Genomic DNA, 19,408 nt, shown 5'->3' with positions numbered 1-19,408 from the left:
GGTGTTCTGTGGTATTCAGTTGTTATATCTGTCTCCGGGATAACTGGGTGACTTGTAGGGTTGTGTAACAAGAACCTGACTGAATGGCCTCTTGTTACTGAAATTGTATGATGCACCTGATCACAAAACGAACAATTGCTCTGAATAGCAAAAAGAAATCTGGGACTGAAACTCTGGTGAAAACTAACTACTGAGACCATGGAACTAGCGATGAATAAACCAATAATTCAACATAGAAATACTTTTATTACAGATGGACTGTGTTCAGTGTAAGTCCTGAGTCCAAATCTTAAATTGCTTATAATCAAACTTATAAGCAAGTATTTATACATAATTGAAATGACAAGAATAAACATAACAAATAACAATTAATTTAAGTAACAATGTTCACTGACAAAAAAACAACTATTTTTAGAACTTGAAGAATGAAGTAAATTTACTAATCTGATTATGTTATTTAAAAGCATATAATTATGAATGAGGTAAAATGTCACTAATCAGCTAACAAAGTAAAACCTGTCACTCAATTTCAAACTGAGAATTAAATGCATATCAAAGCATGTTGATTTAAATCCTGTCTTCATAAATAGAAACGAAAAATATAAAATACAATGAATTATAAAACACAGAGAATTAAGTCTAAAATATCAAAATTGCAAATTTTATATTAAAGTCCTAAACAATAAAATGAAGTTGCTTTTTCCTTGGTCACATATATCTTTATTCTCACAAACCAAATTACAAAGGTATAGAGATAATTATACATATTTCAATACAATAACATAAATAAATAATTTATGAAATTATAGATAGAGGCATTCACAATGGTTAGAAAAGTTCAATTTGATATAGATCTCCATAATCATTAAGTTCAGTTCTGTACATTTTTGGGGATTCGTTAAGTCATAAAACTTCAACTGTTGGGTCTATCTATTTCTATAATGAAATTTCTATAATGAAATGCAATACATTGTGCCATACTGTAGAAGTAATCAAAAGCTGAACATTCTAGACTATTCTGTGGTGTTATGTGGCAAAAGGACACTATAATTTTTTTTAACATCGAGGTTTTCAAGAATACAATTGAGGCAAGTTATGATACAATCTGCTTAATAACTGTAGATCTAAATCATCTAACGTAAGCTGTCACAGTGTGTAATAGTACTGATTTTAACTGGCAATTCTCTGCTTTCATATTTCAAACTATGCTTCATCATAAGTTCTTCAAACCTAAAACGATATTACAAAACTTTGTATAATTAAATGCGTCCACATATGAAACACAATAATTTCTCGAAAATTGAAATTGTTAAGCATGCACAGCAGGCATGGGGCAATAAACATTGTAATTTAGTTTGAATTATATTACAATTACTTTGACTAAACCATGCATTAAATATGCATGAGCAAAGCCCATATAACATAGTCAGCTCTAAAAAGGGTCAGAAATGACAAATCTTTAACAATTCAAATTGGGAAACTAACGGACTAATTTATGTACAAAATAATGAATAGAAATGTAAGCTGACTATGTAGTGTGGGGTTTGCTCATTGTACTGGGACATATAGTTGTTAATTTCTGTGTCACTTGGTCTCTTGTGAAGAGTTGTCTTATAAGCAACCATACCATATCTTCCTTTTTTTCAATTATATGCATTTATCAATGTAATGTATTAAATTACCAATTACTTTTGCAAAGTTTTTGTATTGAAATACATTTTACATTTGTAAAATTTTATTATCAAGTTAAAAGTAAATCAATCATTTTAAAAAGCAACATGAAATCACAAAAGATTCTATAATATCGAGAAACTGTTCCATGTATTTGATTTAAGCAAACATGAATTAGTATTTCAAAATTACAACTTTTCCCTTATTCAAACGTAATTTTTTTTTTTTTTCAAGTTCTACCTAGGGCAACCCTTATCTCCAAATTCCCTCTAGTGATCTATGTAAAGTGTAAAAAATGAATGATAAAAAAATAAATGGGGAATATGTCCATAGGGACACAGATGATGCCCCTGCTATCATATAATGCTATAAAGGAACATAACTCAAGAACTGTAAAAGTGAAGCTTCCAAAAATTGCACTTAAACTAAGTATTGGGTAAAAATCATTATATATGCAATTCATTATATAATTACATTTAGTTGAGAAAACTTAATGGAAACGAAAAATTTATATAGATTTTTTTTTCATTTGTAAAGGGGCATAACCCCAGAACGGTAATCAAAGTGCTTTTAAGCACTGAATGGTAAATATTGCTTTAATTTATCATTGGAAGTAAAATTGAATATTGCATTGTATAATGCATTGGTTGTAGTTGATTCAACAACCATTCTGGACAAAGAAAGATAACTCCAATTTTCAAATAAGACTTTCAAACATTTTAGAAATGAAGAGTAAAAATTGCTCAAATTTATCAGTGGAAGGCAAAATTAAACATTGCATTGTCTAAGCATTGATTGTAGTTGATTCAACTATAATCATGGACAATGGAAGATAACTCCAATCTTAAAAATTATACTTGATTGATTTTTTTAGGGGGAAAAACTGAAAAATTAAGCATTTGTTTGCATTTGTAAAGGGCATAACTCTAGAACAGTAAGATTGACGGCACCACAATTCAAGCTTGATCTGTATATTGTGGTAATAACCATTGTGTATATGTTTCATAATATTTGGAAGGGGATAACTTAAGTAAGAGAAAGGAAGCCAACTTTGGAATGTATGGACGGACGGACAGCAGGGTCTTAAAAAGAATATCAATATTCAAATGATGGACCTTTCGTCTAAAACCACTGCATTTTCACCTTAAAATTTTCAGACAAACCTGTGCATCTGGAAAAGTTTTAAGGCAAAGCATGTGCACTGCAAAACCCATTTAAGTTTTAAATTTATTAAAACATACAATGCATTAGAAAATTATTTATCTAGGGCATGCTATGTTTTAAAATTTTCCTAGATGCGTAGGTTTGTCTGTTCTCAAGTGTAAAATTTGAGGTAAAAATGCAGCCATTTTAGCCAAAGGCTCCATTCGTTTTTGATGCGTTTTGTTATTTGATTTTGCCATGTGATTATAGACTTTCCGAATTGATTTTCCTCTGAGTTCAGTATTTTTGTGATTTTACTTTTTTCCATATGAACCTTAAGTTAATAAACAAGTTGATTTCTTTTAAAAAAAAAGAAAGCAATACATGAACTTAGACTGCTGACTGGTCACTAAAAAGATTGTTGCTGAATTGTTGTTTCCATTTGAAATGAAATAATTGGCTGTGAATAGAAGGAAATAATGATGAAGTTAAACTACCTTTATTAAAAATAGGTAATAGTGTGTACATTCTTGCACAAGTCAGTTGAAAGTAATGTTGGATAATTGTGAATGGAAATGTGTAAATATACAGCTACTATTTGAATATACATTTTAAAGATCTACTATTCCATTTGTTACTTGGGATTGTACATCATTTTTCTCCTAAACCTATTGCAAATCCCAGTTTGTACAAACCAGATGTATAATGCAAAATGCACAAACCAAATACAATATCAATTTAAGCACTCAGTTTGCTTTATAATATGGATGCATTTAATATTTAATCTATCATATCTTTATATTGAGTTTCCGTCATATTATCAACTCTTTATTGAATTGTTCCAGCCGAGAGATATCGAATGGCCCATAGACACATCCAGAACTCGCCAATATATATTGAGGGGTTCACGCAAATAAAATTCTTAAATCTACTTTAAATACTAGTAGTTAAATTTCAAACAATCTATTAAACTGTTAAAGTGGATTGTAAATATCTATTCATCTCTTTTATATGCATTTGAACTAAATATCTTTTTTTAGTTATCATGGAAAATAACTTCATATTCATTTGCTGGTGCTGCTTTACAAATAGTACAAATCATACTCAATTTCGTATCAATATAAAACATTCATCTGAATTTCACTCCAATATTAGACATTCTTTTTTGCGTGAACACTTAGTATATATTGGACAACCTCTGTAGTCATTCGGAACACTGCAAGTCTTTCCTGAATAATCTATGGCCAAATTGGTAACAGGTAATTAACTGATCTATTGAATATTCATTAGCGTTTTGCCGTTACTATAGGGATATTTCAAAGTGTTAATCGACATTGAATGATATCCTACATCAGTAGTTAATAAATTAGAGATGCATGAGTAGTTTCTGAAACATAAGCTCAGTGTTCACATTGGAGATGAGATTTTAACCTTTGGGCCAGGTGAGCTAAAAAAACTTACCTTTTTCTGTTTCATTCTGGTTTTGGTTTTGGTTTACAGCTTCTTTGATGCACAGGAAGTCGATCTGGATTAAATGTACGACCACAATTCTCACATGCCAACAGCTGAGACTGAGCACTGTCATATGCAGCCTGATTAAATGCATCTACATCATATGACCCTTTCCCTGAAAAAAAACATACAATATAATTGTTCCTATCATTCCAGAAGATAACCTAGTTGTAATTCTTTCTTCTGTAGTTTACAATGAAAACAATATTTGGTCAGATGGCAGACATTATGATAAGAGCATGAATAATTTGGATTAAACTGACAACAACAGTATACTTGTTGAAATATCTACCTGCTTTACTGATCATGATTGAATTTATATGGAGTCTTTAAAAGGGTATTAGCTATATGTGGTCCCAGTACACAATTATTTCATAGTGCAATTCTTTTAGACAATAAATGAAAATAAAAAAATCCCACCTGCTATTTCTCAATAATATTTTTACAGTGTGTTGTACTATTTTTGGGACAAATTATATCAAAATTATAGAAAACTTCATCGGCTCTTAACTCAAAATATGGACAATTCTATCATGTCTATGTTAAGGGGGTCTTGAAATCTTTTGACAGCTCCCAAATGCTAATTTTTAACCTTTTTCAGCTAGACCAAAATCACTACTTTGCTTTAAAATTATGACACAATTTTTTTTACAGTATAATTTCATCCCCCTACTTGCTATTTGAGGCAATAAACATGAAAATACATTTGGAAAGGGTATAAAAACTAGAGGCTCCAAGGAGCCTGTGTCAGCAGTGTCGCTCACATGATATTTTTATTTACAATTGATGCATGAAATAATGCAACCATTATACTTTTGCTCTAGTTTCAGATATACAAGTCAAAAACTGCGTTTTCCCCCTATGTTCTATTTTAAGCCATGTTTGCCATATTGGTTGGCAGGCAGGGTCATCGGACACATGTTTAAAAACTTTAGGCCAGGTTTGGTTAAATTTGTCTCAGTTGTTTCAGGAGCAGTAACCTAACAACAGTTTGTCTGACTCGTCTGTAAATTTCAGGACAAATATATCTATTTGATGAACACATTTCAAGATACATGTAATAACCAATAACTGCAAAATTTCCTTAAAATTACAAATTCAAGGGCAGCAACCCAACAACAGGTTGTCCCATTCGTCTGAAAATTCCAGGACAGTTAGATCTTGACCTGAAAATTTATCAACCATCTCCGATTTGAACAAAAAGCTTTGGTTTTAGAGATGTAAGCCAAAATCTACAATTTACCTCTATTTTTTATATTTTTAGCCATGGTGGCCATCTTGGTCTGACACAATTATAAAACTAAATACCTGAATGATGATTGTGGCTAAGTTTGTTTAAATTTGGCCCAGTAGTTTCCGAGGAGAAGATTTTTGTATAAGTTAAGGATGACAGACGATGGACGTCGGACCCCATGTGATGAGAAAAGCTCACTTGGCCCTTTAGGCCATGTGAGCTAAAATTGGCAAGCAACACACTATTCACACTAGGGACTATATTCGTGGACAATGAAAATCATAAGACGATAATTTTGTAATAGGACCATGTACAAGATATAAAAATACAAGTGAAACTGCAAGCTGTAACAGTGCTCGCTGTACGGGGATAATTTTAATAGTGTAAAAATATGTAAATGTTCGTTAAACAGAAAGTTTATGATGAATGATGAATCTGAAAACGCATCACATGGTAAAGCTGACTTGTGTTAATCCTGAAACCAAATTTCAGAAATATTTGTATTGTAGTTCCTGAGAAAAATATGACGAAAATTTTCAACTTGGCTATCAGGTGTAAAATGATACAAGTGTTCGGTAAACAGGAAGTTGTCGAGTGATGAATATGAAAAACATCACACTTTATAGCTGACATATAGTAACCCTGAAACCAAATTTCAGAAAGCCTTTTATTGTAGTTCCTGAGAAAAATGTGATTAAAATTATTCATGGGACGGAAAGGCTGACGGACTGATGTATGGATGGATGGGATTCAAAGTGGGGTATAATAATAAATAGAAGTATATTTTTTTGGTTCAATCACTGATCAAAGTGATATAGTGAAATAATAATTCACTTTTAGTAGTCATTTTAGTTAAAGGAGTATGTTCGATAAGGTCCTAAAATGGCCCCCTTTTTTAGCGTAAATTTCAAATTCGGATTTATTTACCAATATCACGATAAATTATAGCTAATACATTGACTAGATAGGATATAAGCCATTTTATTGAAAATTTCACGTTTCTGCGTTTCATTATGACGTCACAAGTTGTACTCATATTGATTTTTCACACAAAAAAATCAATGAAAATGGGTAAATTTCCATAGATTATTGGACAGGAAACATAGAGCGCATACGTCGACAACAAAGATCTTTTAAAATAATGTTTGTGAAGACATTTCACATGTCTTATTTGAATATTAAGCTTGTCGACGCCTGCGCTCTATGTTTCCTGGTCCTTTATTTGGTTGAAATCCAGCTGATTTTGTCAAATTTCACAAAAATACCTTATCTTGACCTTTTTGGGATGTAAAAATCAACGTGTTAGAATTAAACTTTGACAAAAACAGTTCTGTTTAACTTTCTCAGATGTCTTTAAAGGCAACTTGAAGCATTTATTGTCTTGTAACTATGAACTTTATAATTGGGGCCAAATATGGGCCCTTACCGAACTTACTCCTTTGATCAAAATAGGCTTAAAGAAACATTATTGATAATTCGACCTCATTGAATCCATTTTCATGTGACCTTCAATTTAACCCCATAGCTAGAGATTTGTTACAAATGTATAAGGTATGTTCAGCAATTAAAAATGTGTATATGGTCATGAAATCAGGAGTTTCAAATCATAAGTCAGTCTTAGGATATCACATTAACCCCAGTGGATATGCTTACTTGAGAAAATTAGCTCTTAGATATAATGAATTTTTCAAAGCTCTTTTGAGAATATCTAAATAGACATGGAAGGTTTTTCAAGAATTATATTTTTGTGTAAATAGATTTAGCACTGAGAGATGATCCTAGTTTTTTTCTCAAATGCATTTAATCTCATACCTAATAGAGGTAAGCTTAATTAGAGGTTGAATCAAATTACCTGTTACATGCTGAATCTCGGGTTTTTTAGGTGGTGGTCTTTGTTGATGCTTTGGAAGTTTATTGTTCTCGATTTTCCACTTTTCTAGACACTGGGGTTCATGTATACTTATGGACTTGGAGCCAAATTCACGACCACATAAATAACAAACCATTGTTGGTGGTCTTCTTATCACAGGTGCCTGTAAAAAAATCAATTAGAAGACTAAGTTAAAAAATACATAGATGTTTGTGGCCTTTTGTGCTAGGGCTGACCACCTGAAACATCTAGAACTTTTTGATATAATTTGAACAAAAAAAACACATACTGTTAATTCAGAAATTATTGTGTGCATTTGTTATCGCGATTTTGTCAATTTTGACTAAAATGTGATTTTAATTTTTGCGATATTGAGAAAAAGCCATCTTAACTTTTCACATTTTTATTTTACAAAAAATATATCTTTTCACTTATGAGTTTGGGACACATACCCCCTGTGCCCCCTGGTAAATCCGCACTGGCCATACTAATGTTTTGAAACATGCTTTTCTAAAAGTTTTGATAAAACAGGAAGTACAGAAATTGGTCTATAATTGGTTGCCATGAATTTTCCCCCATTTTCAAAAAGCTCAGGGATTACTCGGCTTGCATTCTTTAGAACACTGGGTAATGTACTTGTATCTATTATTCTATTAAAAATGTAAGTTAAAGATGAAGTTATGAAAGGAGCACTCAATTTAAAAAAAAAAATGATCCTGTATGTTATCAGATCCAGTGGAATAATTATCATGATTATAATGTCAAGTTTGACCATTTCACTAAATAAATTGTGACTGGTGGAATTGAAAATTGAACTTGTTTTGACTTAGTATAATGTTTGATAATATCAAATAGATTGGAGTAATAGAGTATCTGTTTATACTCAAGGTAATAAATTAAGAACATATTAGTTATTTAAATATGATTATTGAAACCTTATTTAAAATGTTATTTGCCACCTTAATAAAGGAGTGCTTTTGCTAAATTTAGATTTGGAGTTGCTCCCCTTAGAATACAAATGAAATATGTAGATATGAAAGAAAAGAATTACACAAAAGAACATCTTTTTATTGTAATAATAGTATTGAAGATGGTGCTACATGTATTATTGAAATGTCCTCTATACAAAGACACATATCGTTTTATGATGCTGGAAATTTTAATGTGAATTTTACATTTTATCACATATTGATTTTTTTATTTTTTTATTTTAAATAGTGATAAGTTTTTGAATTTGTGTCCCAAGAACCTGCTTTAACATAATATTCAATCAAAAGAAATGCTGCTTTTTTATTTATATATAATTGCATGAATATTATGTATTTTATACTAGCTGGCATCATCTTTCATTTATTTATATGAAAAAAGATTACTTACTTTAGAGGATTGTGACGGATCACTTCTTTTATCCTCTGTTGTTTTTCCACCTCCTTTACCTGTCTTAGATTTGCAGGCCCTCAGGTGAACATCCAAACGATCAGGAGCAAAGGTACGACTACAGTTTGGACATGGTATCAATTGGGATTTTGCATTTTCTGCTGCTACCTCATTCATCTGTTCTCTGGAAAACACTTGATTTATTTATTTATATCACTCATAACTCGGATGTCCATTCCATAAATAATTCTTATATACTGTCTGAGATGACATTCAAAATTCCTGTCTGACAGCATGCTGCATGTAATAATTAAGCACATATATCACACAAGTGACCTTTCCATTAAAATTCTCAAAATATGTCAATGACTTAACTAGAGCTAAAGTTCAGCAGAACACTTTAGTTTTCACCCCTAGTGTTTGGTGGGGTTCATGTAAATTGCTTATTCTTTAGTTTTCTATGTTGTGTCATGTGTACTATTGTTTGTCTGTTTGTCCTTTTCATTTTTAGCCATGGTGTTGTCAGTTTATTTTCTATTTATGAGTTTGACTCACTCAGATTAAATTCCCTCTGGCAGTCAGGGGTACTACTTATTTAAGTAATTTTTATTTACTTGAAGAAGTAAAAAAAAATATACACATATATAAGTAAATTTGTAGGATAGTTATACAAGTGAATTTTACTTACTTGTATACAAATGTAGGTAAAAAAAAAATTGGCTTAGTTATGTCCCTTAGACATTCAGAATTTTTTACTTGTATAAGTAAAAAAGTCATCCTTTCTTCCTTTCTTGAATTCTTTAAGATTTCTTTGCTCTAATAGAATTTTAAATTGTGTACCCTTTGCAGAAGTCTTTACTATTCATTTAAGTGTAATTTTATGGACAATGAAAATCCCATTTGTCTGTTGCTCATTTACAAGTCCCAAAGGAGTAAATAAAATTAACTTGTACATGTATAATAAGTAGTACCCCTGACTGTCAGGTATCTAATTTGTCCCTCTTTATTTCTTATTTTAGTTTCTTCATAGATGCACTTGGCACATGCTACAAGGCAGCACTCGCACCCCCAAAGTGGAGAGGGATAAATATAAGTTGCAAAACTTGTTTCCCAATCCACTATAAATAAACATGTTTAAACTAATTAAATATGATGTGTTGATTTTGATTTTATATATATCAATTATCATTATATTTGCTTAACACTGTAAATTGGTAGATGTGAACTAAAACATTTGACATTTGCTTACAGCATGTTCTGCGAGATACATTTTCACAGTAAATAATATGAATATGGTGTCTGTTAGTTAGATTCTGAGAACAAGCATCAAACTTAACCTTAAAGCTTGCACACTAGCTTTATATTACAAGGATGCCAGATGAACTCATACAGTGACTTCCTCTTTATTCTCCTGTTATGCCATTATCTCAATTAAGAGAAAGAGTTAAACACACAATGTCACAAACATGTTAGGCCTAACCATGCATATTCTAAATGTTCCAAGTCAGAAGCCAGTAATTCAGTGTTTGGAGTTTGTTGCCACATATCATATTTGCTTTCGTTTTATGGTTAGTGCTTTTAAAATCAGGACATTATTTTTTTTAATTAATTCACATTTTGTTATGTCTTAACCTTTTAAAGCTAGGTCAGATGTGTTTTGCTCATTGTTGAAGACTATAGATACAGTGACCAATAGTTGCTTACATCTACTTTATTTGGTCTCTGGTGGATAGATGGTAATAATACCACAATCAAACTGAAAAAAAAAAATGAGGACACTTAGTCATGTTAGTTAAGATATATGTCGATTTGACTCTAGTATACTTTTGACATTCATGGATCTTGAATATGTTGTATTTATCATGATTTTCAAGTATGAAACCTCTATTTTCATTGAACTTTCAGCTCATATAACTAATTTGCTTACCTTGTAACTGTTTTTCCGAATTCTGGTTTTTTGGGCATTGGTCGTCTCCTTTCCTTGGGCAAATTTTTATTTTCTATTTTCCATTTTTCTAAGCACTGTGGCTCATGAATAGGAAGGGATTTTGTTCCAAATTCCCTTCCACATATATAGCAAACAACTGTTTTAGGTCCCTGCACTGCTGTTACTGTCTTTGATCCTGTTGGTGTGTTATTCAAACTTGTTCTAGGGGCATTATTATCTGTGCTTGCAGCTTGACCTATTTTTGGTTTGCACGACTTCTGATGAACAGAAAGACGGTCAGGATTAAAAGTCCGACCACAGTTTTCACATGCCAAGAGTTGAGCTTGACTACTTTGCCATGCTGCTTCATTTATTGCATTGACATCTAACTTTCCACCAGACTGCAATACCTCTGGCTTTTTAGGTACAGTGCGTCGTTGACCTTTGGGCAATTTTTCATTTTCCATTTTCCATTTTTCTAAACATTGAGGTTCATGAATTGATAAAGATTTTGAACCATACTTTTGTCCACAAATGTAACATAAAACAAAAGTTGGCTTCTCAGGGGCCACATTCATTTTTGTGCTACTTTGAGGGTTTGGGTTAGATGTGATTGTTGAAGAACCACCAGGGCCTTTCTTTACACCACCAGTGGCTTTACATGATCGTTGATGTACAGACAGTCTATCTGAGGCAAATGTCCTACCACAACGGTCACATGGTATCAACTGTGACTGTGCACTCTCCCATGCAGCTGCATTCATAGCATCCACATCATAACTTCCATTGCTAGAAACAACTTCTGGTTTTACTGGTAACTTTCTTCTCTGGGCTTTTGGTAAAAGTTCATTTTCTTTCTTCCATTTTTCTAAACATTGCGGCTCATGAAATGAAATAGAAGCAGTGCCAAACTTTCTTCCACAAATATAGCATAAGACAAAACTTGGGCCAGATGGTATCTTTGCTTTTGGCAAAGTTTTATTAGGTGATGTATATGTACCCTCTCTTTCAATTCCAGGTGAGGGTCTTGAACCTGAACCACCTGTGGTGCTTGTTACTGAATTCCTTTTCATGGGTCCGTTTTGTCTTGAAACGACTTCCTTTCTGGTACTTTGTTTTTCTATGTCAACTGTATTATTTTTATCAATAAATTTAGGAGCATTCAACACTGCTGTTTTGGGGCGAAGTTCCTCCCTTCCAGAGTTCTGATTTTTCTTTTTATCTGAAAAGTAAATGTTAAGATAGTTTCTATAAACATAAAGCCCATTTTTTCTTTAATTTTTCTTAATTTTTAAATAAATATTTCAAATTCTACTTTTCATTTTTTTAAACTATAGAAAACCTATTTTTAATTTTAGTTTCTAGTGTATAATTTGAAGTTTAGTATGGCGTTCATTATCCCTGAACTAGTATACATGTATATATTTATTTAGGGGCCAGCTGAAGGACACCTCCAGATGCGGGAATTTCTCACCGCATTGAAGACCTATTGGTGACCTTCTACTGTTGTCTGTTCTATGGTTGGTTTGTTGTCTCTTTGACACATTCCCCATTTCCATTCTCAATTTTACTAATCAAAGCGTGTTAATTCATGATAAATTCATACATCCATGACATCACATTTCTATAACTATATATGATAACTAATTTTCTTTTAGTCAACAATTACAAACAATTACCCCATTGAGTTGAATTTAAGGCAAATATGGATTTCAAAGATGTTTGGAAAATTTTACTTAGCTATATATATCTATGGTATTTCCCCACCCCCCTTCCCTCCAGCCATGGTATATATATTGAACCCCCTACTATGCACCTTCAAATTCAAAGATTTATTAGCTATGCTAACTCCTGTTACATAGTAGTTAATACATACTCCAATAAGTAGTTGGTACAATGTATTAAACATGCATTTAAAGATGTTTGGAAAACTTTACTGAGCCATGGTATTTATGACCCCCTGCAATGATATATTCTACCACCTACTAAACACCTCCAATTTGGTAAGGGTTCCAGGGACCCAGTGTCTGCATATACTTTTGTTGTTGTCTATGTTTTCAGTGTGATAGGGGAATGCAAAAATAATAGATTTAAAGTTGATGAAATGTATGAAAAAGGTTATGCTTGTAAAAAATGAATACAGTATATATCATGTATATATGCAATCAAATTTATAGATTTAAAAAGAGTTGAAACATAAATTCATTGAATGAACAAATGATAAAAAAGATAATTTTTACAAAAATGGTGAAAAACAATTTCCCTAGATACTAAGCCTTTATCATTTATATTGTTAGAAGCTTCTGACCAAGTTTAGTGAAAATCCAGGATGGTTTATGAATCTAATAAATGTTTTAAAAACTTACTGAAATGACAAATGTAAAACAATTCAAACAAAATAACTAATGGTCACATTTATGTAAAAAAAAACACTAGATTATGATAAACAATGAGGAAAGACATCATTGAACTAATGAAAGCTATATTTTTATAGAACCTAGTTGGTTGATCATGAGTTGTCTAGAGAGCTGTACACAGTGCAGGCAGTGTTGCAACAATGTCTCAGAGGGAAGAACAGAAATAGGTCAACAAAATTGTGAAGACCTAACATGGTTGGGCTAAATTTGAGATTAAGGTGGCTCCTGGGTACAAAAAAATCAGCAAAAAATTAAACCTTTATATTTTCATTACAAGTTTTATTTATTACACTATTAGTTATTACTTTATGATATGGTACAAAAATCAACCCAAAAAATTGATTCAGTTTGGCCCCAGATGACTTTTAAAATGTTTATATCATTGAAAAAGCTCCAAATTATCTCCCTTTGGTGCAAAAATGACATTTTTTGGCATTAAATTTGAAATATTTATTTTAACTCATCGGTGACCTATAGTTTTTACTATTGTTTTCAAATAAGCTGTACATAAACTAAATAATTGTAAAATTTAAGCAATTTCTGTAATTAGGTTATTTTTTTATTTCCATATTACATCTATTAATTTCTCCTATTAGTTCAACAGAAAAAAAGGACATTAACAAAAATGTATGCTTCTTCCAGAGGCAGATTGTGAGCTTAAATGAACGGTGACCCCATCTTTTTATTTCATTTTTCTTTTAAGTATATGATAAAGTTCATTTGTAAAAAAAATATAGCGAAATCCTATATTAGAAAAAAAAAAGATTTATACCCAGGAGCCCCCTTAAGTGCAATATATATACAATGTACTGTCTGTCATAAATTGTCATCTATTAAGACCTATGTCTAGTTATTGCTGAAAAGATGGACAACATTTGTGCCAGTAGGTTAAAATTAAGAGCACATAAAGGCAATTACAAAAAAAATGTAGGTATCTTGTGTTCATGTTTTACCTGCTTTACAGCTTCTCAGATGTACTGGCAGTCTGTCTGGGTTAAATTTTCTACCACAATTTGGACAAGGCAGCAACTGAGATAATGCACTCTGTCTGGCGGCTTCATTAAACCTTTCATTATTACTCATCCCATCTATTTCAGGTAATATCTCCGGTTTTGTTGGAGTTTTCCTTCGTTGAGGTTTGGGTATCTTGTCATTTTCAAGCCTCCACTTTTTCAAACACTGTGGCTCATGGATTGATAGTGACTGTGATCCAAATTCTCTGCCACAAATATAACATACCACAGTCTTTCGTCCAGGAATTCCAGGCATACCTTCTCTGTCAATAGATATAAAAAGAATATGCTTTAATTAACCCTTTCCACCATGGATTTATTTTTTTACATATGTCATAAGGCTAATTTGGACTTATATTTTAATTTATTATTTTATTCAAAAATTGGACTTTTACAAAAATACTGTTTTTACAAATTTAATAATTTACATGTCAAAACAAAATGTGAGTTAATTAGTGACATTTGATATTTAAGGATTTGTGACAGATTGAGAATTAAGCATATAAGAGAATATGTGTTAATGGGATTATATGAGGACTTATAATTATCTTTTATATTAATTGTGTGAAAACTGTTACTTATTGCTACATGTAGGTCAGTGGCGGATCCAGGGGGGGGGTTCCGGGGGTGCGCACCCCCCCTTTATTTTTGCCGATCAATGCATTTGTATCGGGACATATGTTTTGCACCCCCTGCACCCCCCTTTGCCCTGGGTTAGCACCCCCCCTTTCGAAAATTCCTGCATCCGCCCCTGTAGGTGTAATGAAATGTCATATTAATTTGAGTATTGTTACAAATGAAGTATTGTCTGATTAATAGTATACATATTGTGTGAAAATAAATGTAAAACAGGAGAGAATAGAATTAGTGTGGATAAAGAGTAAGAACAGAGAGTCGAGATAGTTACAGTTAGGAGTCGTACATTTGATATTGACATTGTCCTATGTTTATTTCTTGGACTTGGAATTAAATGATAATCAAAAGTGAATCTATTTGATCTTTGATAACTGCAACAAATAGTTCCTGTCATTGGTGTAAACGTTTTTCTAATGATTTTTCGCATAAAATTATGACCCCGTAACAAGGCATATCGACTGAGCCAGCAGCCCCTTTGTTACACATACTTGATTTGCAAAGGATTGTTTCAATAAAAAAAAATCATCAGGTTTAAAGTATTAATGCAATGTGAAAATGAATATTTCATCAATGAAATTCTAGTCATATCTTCTCATGAATATCCTTTTTATATTAGATACAAATTTTATAAAGTCTGATAAAGTTGTTGTTTTGTACATGTAGGTTCCGGTTAGATGTTTCAACTGAGGCACTACACACTACACAGGCGTCAAAAGGCATCATTATGGAGGAAAGGGTTGAGGAAGCTTGAGGGTACTATTAGTTCAACAGAAAATAAGTACCATAACAAAAATGCATGCTTCTTTCTAAGGCAGATTGTGAGATTAAATGAACGGTGACCCCATTTATTTTATTTTTCTATTATAAGCTACATTTCGTAGTATATGATAAAGTTCATTTATAGAAAAAAAATATCAAAATCCTATATTTAAAATTAAAAAAAATGGATTTATACCTAATCGAGCCCCCTTGAACCCTTTTAAATTGTAAAAACATTTGAATTTCTAAGATTTGTTTGATACACAGTACTTTGCATTTCAGTGTAGCATTGAAAGGCCATTCAACATTCAAACCTTTAACAAGGTAATTTAACACTGTAAAGTCTACAAATATGTTACTGTACATTTTTAAATGTATTCATTTAGGTATAAATAAATTAACATAGTAACAGGTATATTGCCAGTCTGTATTGGAAATATTGGACCGGGCCGAAAAGCAATATAGATCACATGATTTATATGACCAGGACGACGTCACCAGTATAACACATGCCGTTTTGGTAGTAATAGGGCTGTTTTAATCCTATTATTTAGTTTGAGAAAGATCTTCATAAATGGTTAATACAGTATATTAGAGTTATTAACTGGCTGTTTCTGTATTGGCACTGGTATATAGATTCAAGGTCTGCTGTATTGGCCTCGAGACCTCATAACACTTTTATTAAATAATCTAACTTTTTCAATCATTTGTCAATACAGACTTGTTCTGAATTCTGTATTACATTCATCAGTCAGGGGACTTACCTAAACAAGTGATTTTCTAAATCACTGATTCAAGTAAATTATTTCTATAAAGGTTGGAAGTTAGAGTTGTCTTTCTTTAATAATCACCTATTTAAGTAGTACAAATAAATCACTAGAAGAAGTGATTTATTTTATTGTAGCTTTAAATATAGAATACTAATGATCCAGGGACTAATCATGTATCTTAACTTATCAGAACCAACATCTGTGTTGTCTAGGATGACCAGGTCATTTCAGGTGATGACCTTGTACTGAATCTAGGATAATGACATAAAAATCACTTGTTTAAGTATCAGACCTCAATTTCCTTCCCAAAAATCACTTCTTTAAGTATCATTCTTTTAATAACCCCCACTAATTTCAACACCCCCAAACAGTGAAATTTGTATCGCGAACAGTAGAATTTTATTACATAATCTGAAAGATGAAACCTTGAACTTCACAGGAAAAATACTCCCACTGCTGTGAAAAATCTTTCAAGAAAGTATCAGTTCATTATGTAAAGCCATTATTATAGCATTTTTTCAACTAAAATAGAATTTTCAGCTAAATGATAGCATCAAAGGCATAAACCTTGCTACTTAAAAGAAGCAAAAAATTCATATTTTTTCATTTTACTAATTACAAGATATTATTTAAACATATGTGTTTAAAATTTTGAAAAAACTACAAAATCCCAATTTGTGACAAAACCTCGAATTTGCTACTCAAATAAGTGATTTAAAAATCACTTATTTCAGTAAGTCCCCTGACTGTTCATCAAATGTGAATATAGGGCCAATAATTTTCCAATACGGACTGGCAATTATGTGAATATAGGGCCTATATTTCCAATACGGACTGGCAATGAATCGTGAATTAGTTATGCACAATATACATGTATATGTTTACATGTAATTCAGGATTCATTGCCTGGGTCCGTATTGGAAATATTGAACAGGGCCGAAAAGCAATATAGATCACATGATTAATATGACCAGGACGACGTCACAAGTGGAGGATCTAGAAATTTTCATAAGTGGGGGCCCACTGGCTGCCTAAGAGGGGGCCAGCTCCCGTCACGCTTCAGTGATTCCCTATATAATCAACCAATTTTTTTTCTTAAAAGGGGGGGGGGGGGGCGAGCCCCTTCCCCTACATCTGCCTCTGGTCACCAGTATGACACATGCCGTTTTGGTAGTATTAGCTATACGTGTAGGGCTGTTAAATGAGTAGGGCTGTTAAATGAATCATATTAGTTAAAAAATTAGGATATTACCCATTTATGAAGATCTTTCAGAAACTGTTGAAGGATAGTCAATTAATGATCATTGATTGTCCAAATTACGGCCTTCTTTTACTTTAGGGTCCCAACCAATAAAGAGCTATAGTAAACTATTCTTAACCCCAAACCTTGTACCCTTATCCATACCAAAACCTTACACTAGCCCTAAGGCCTAACCCTAACCTAAAACATCTCCTAACCTAACCATAACCAAGAATGAAACTTAAATCTAAAGTATAGGGACCCTTGGCTCAAAGTAAAAGAAGGCTCAAATTATAGTATTCCCATTTTATACATGTGAAGACGTTCGTCTCAATAAATTAAGTGAAGTTCAGTTTCAGTTTGTTTTAACATAGCAGACGAGACGTGTCATATTACACTTACCGTACATTTAAATTAATGGAATGTTTTCAAGTTACAAACTTTCCTTGACATCTTGTAAACAACTTTCCTTAGTTACAACAGTTGCCGAGTTGGGTAAATTATCAGTCATTACAAATATCAAAATGGATGCAATATTAATGAAAATAAATTTGAAACATGTTTCACGGTAACAAAACTAGGAATTTCGCAGTAGTTAATAAGCATGTTTGTGGTTTTTTTCTCAGGGAAAGTGGATATAAAGTTCCATATTCCCTCAAATGGACCTCATATAACTTGAAACAGAAAAAAAGTGTATGAACCGGAAGTTATTCTTTTCAGAATATGGGTCAGTTCGCCCTGATTCACGTTCGCCCTAATACCTGTTCGCCCAGGGTCCATTCGCTTTGAATTTTTTTTCTTCTAATTGCTGTCCAGTTGCATAATGTCAGAGACATATAATACAGTATTAGTATTATATAGTGTTATATGACTCTGATGATGTTAATTATTTGAACAGAATATGTTATTAAGTTTGTCGAAAAATTTCCCGAAAATTGTATAATTTGCCGCAACCAATTTATTTTCCTTTACTTTATTTGCATAGTACTAGTAGAATACTGGAACAGTTGAAACCTGACAAGGTAAAAGACTATGCCCATTACTCATTGGAAGTAGGACTGATCTTTCGCTATTTCCTGAATCTATGTAAGGAACCAGTAAGAGAACAGTTTCTCCCACTCCTTAAAATGATGATGGTGCAGCTCAGATGCCAAAGTATACTGAGCGCCATGTACACTAAAGAGAGTTTACGAATAGCAATATTCTGTAATGGGTTTACAAGAAGTCTGTCAGGTATTCTCTGCTAGCTTCGTAAACCTCCATGGAAGGGAAGATGGCAATCGGTTCCAGCTGATTTAGTATAAGAATGGAATGTAAAAGAAAGCAAAAAACACATTAAACATATGTTTTTAAATAAAGAAAATTCAACAATTGAGCACTATACCAAGCATACACAAAACTGCAAGAAACATTGACGTTGAAGTTGGAACTTTTGTTAGAGCCAAACGACACAAAATTAAAAGCTATGATGATGAAATATGTGTTATTATGGAGGATTTAAGAGAAATTTTGCCATTTCCTCATAAAGAAGGAAGATCATATGAAACTTTTAAAAATATTCCTAAGTCACTTTGTGAGAAAGTAGATGGTTTGAAATTACAGAAGTAGTTCCAGAAACACAAAAAGTCTTTTCCTTTGTTAACCTATTGAAATTGATCATCAAGTTGCTTTTAATACACATTGTTTTGTATCAGACATACTTCAGGTAGTATGAGGGAATGTCTACAAATTATTTGCTTACAAAATGCCAACATGTAGTTTTCTAAATTTTATGAAACTATATACAAGTATATAGTGCTTATTTCATTTTTTTTAATTTACTATGTGCAATTTGTGGTT

General features: G+C 32.1%; 1 protein-coding gene across 2 annotated transcripts; it reads right to left on the bottom strand.

Moving 5' to 3' along the window:
* Positions 1 to 226: 226 nt before the first annotated feature.
* LOC143072417 (zinc finger protein 474-like) lies at positions 227 to 18,245 on the bottom strand. Of its 2 annotated transcripts, none has more exons than XM_076247329.1 (7): positions 17,972 to 18,245; positions 14,105 to 14,427; positions 10,735 to 11,956; positions 8,808 to 8,991; positions 7,413 to 7,593; positions 4,276 to 4,441; positions 227 to 1,230 (listed from the first exon to the last, which is right to left on the bottom strand). In XM_076247329.1, the coding sequence occupies exons 2-6, from the start codon at positions 14,418 to 14,420 to the stop codon at positions 4,287 to 4,289; spliced, it is 2,058 nt and encodes a 685-aa protein (XP_076103444.1). In that variant the 5' UTR covers positions 14,421 to 14,427; positions 17,972 to 18,245; the 3' UTR covers positions 227 to 1,230; positions 4,276 to 4,286. The 2 variants fall into 2 exon arrangements, with proteins under 2 accessions (XP_076103444.1, XP_076103445.1); XM_076247330.1 differs by having other exon boundaries at positions 17,977 to 18,245.
* Between the last annotated feature and the right edge of the window lie 1,163 nt (positions 18,246 to 19,408).

Source organism: Mytilus galloprovincialis, chromosome 4 (genome assembly GCF_965363235.1).
Source record: "Mytilus galloprovincialis chromosome 4, xbMytGall1.hap1.1, whole genome shotgun sequence".
Classification (NCBI taxonomy): Eukaryota; Metazoa; Mollusca; class Bivalvia; order Mytilida; family Mytilidae; genus Mytilus; species Mytilus galloprovincialis.
Note: the sequence above shows the minus strand (reverse complement) of the source record. Positions and strands in the feature narration are given on the sequence as shown.

Excerpts from the sequence above, each read along its gene's own strand:
- LOC143072417 (XM_076247329.1), bottom strand. The coding sequence starts at position 14,420 with ATGCCTGGAATTCCTGGACGAAAGACTGTGGTATGTTATATTTGTGGC. Across the intron at positions 8,992-10,734 it reads TTCGGAAAAACAGTTACAAG|AGAACAGATGAATGAGGTAG; the intron begins GTAAGCAAATTA and ends AGTGTTTTCCAG. Across the intron at positions 4,442-7,412 it reads CGAGATTCAGCATGTAACAG|GGAAAGGGTCATATGATGTA; the intron begins GTAATTTGATTC and ends GTTTTTTTTCAG.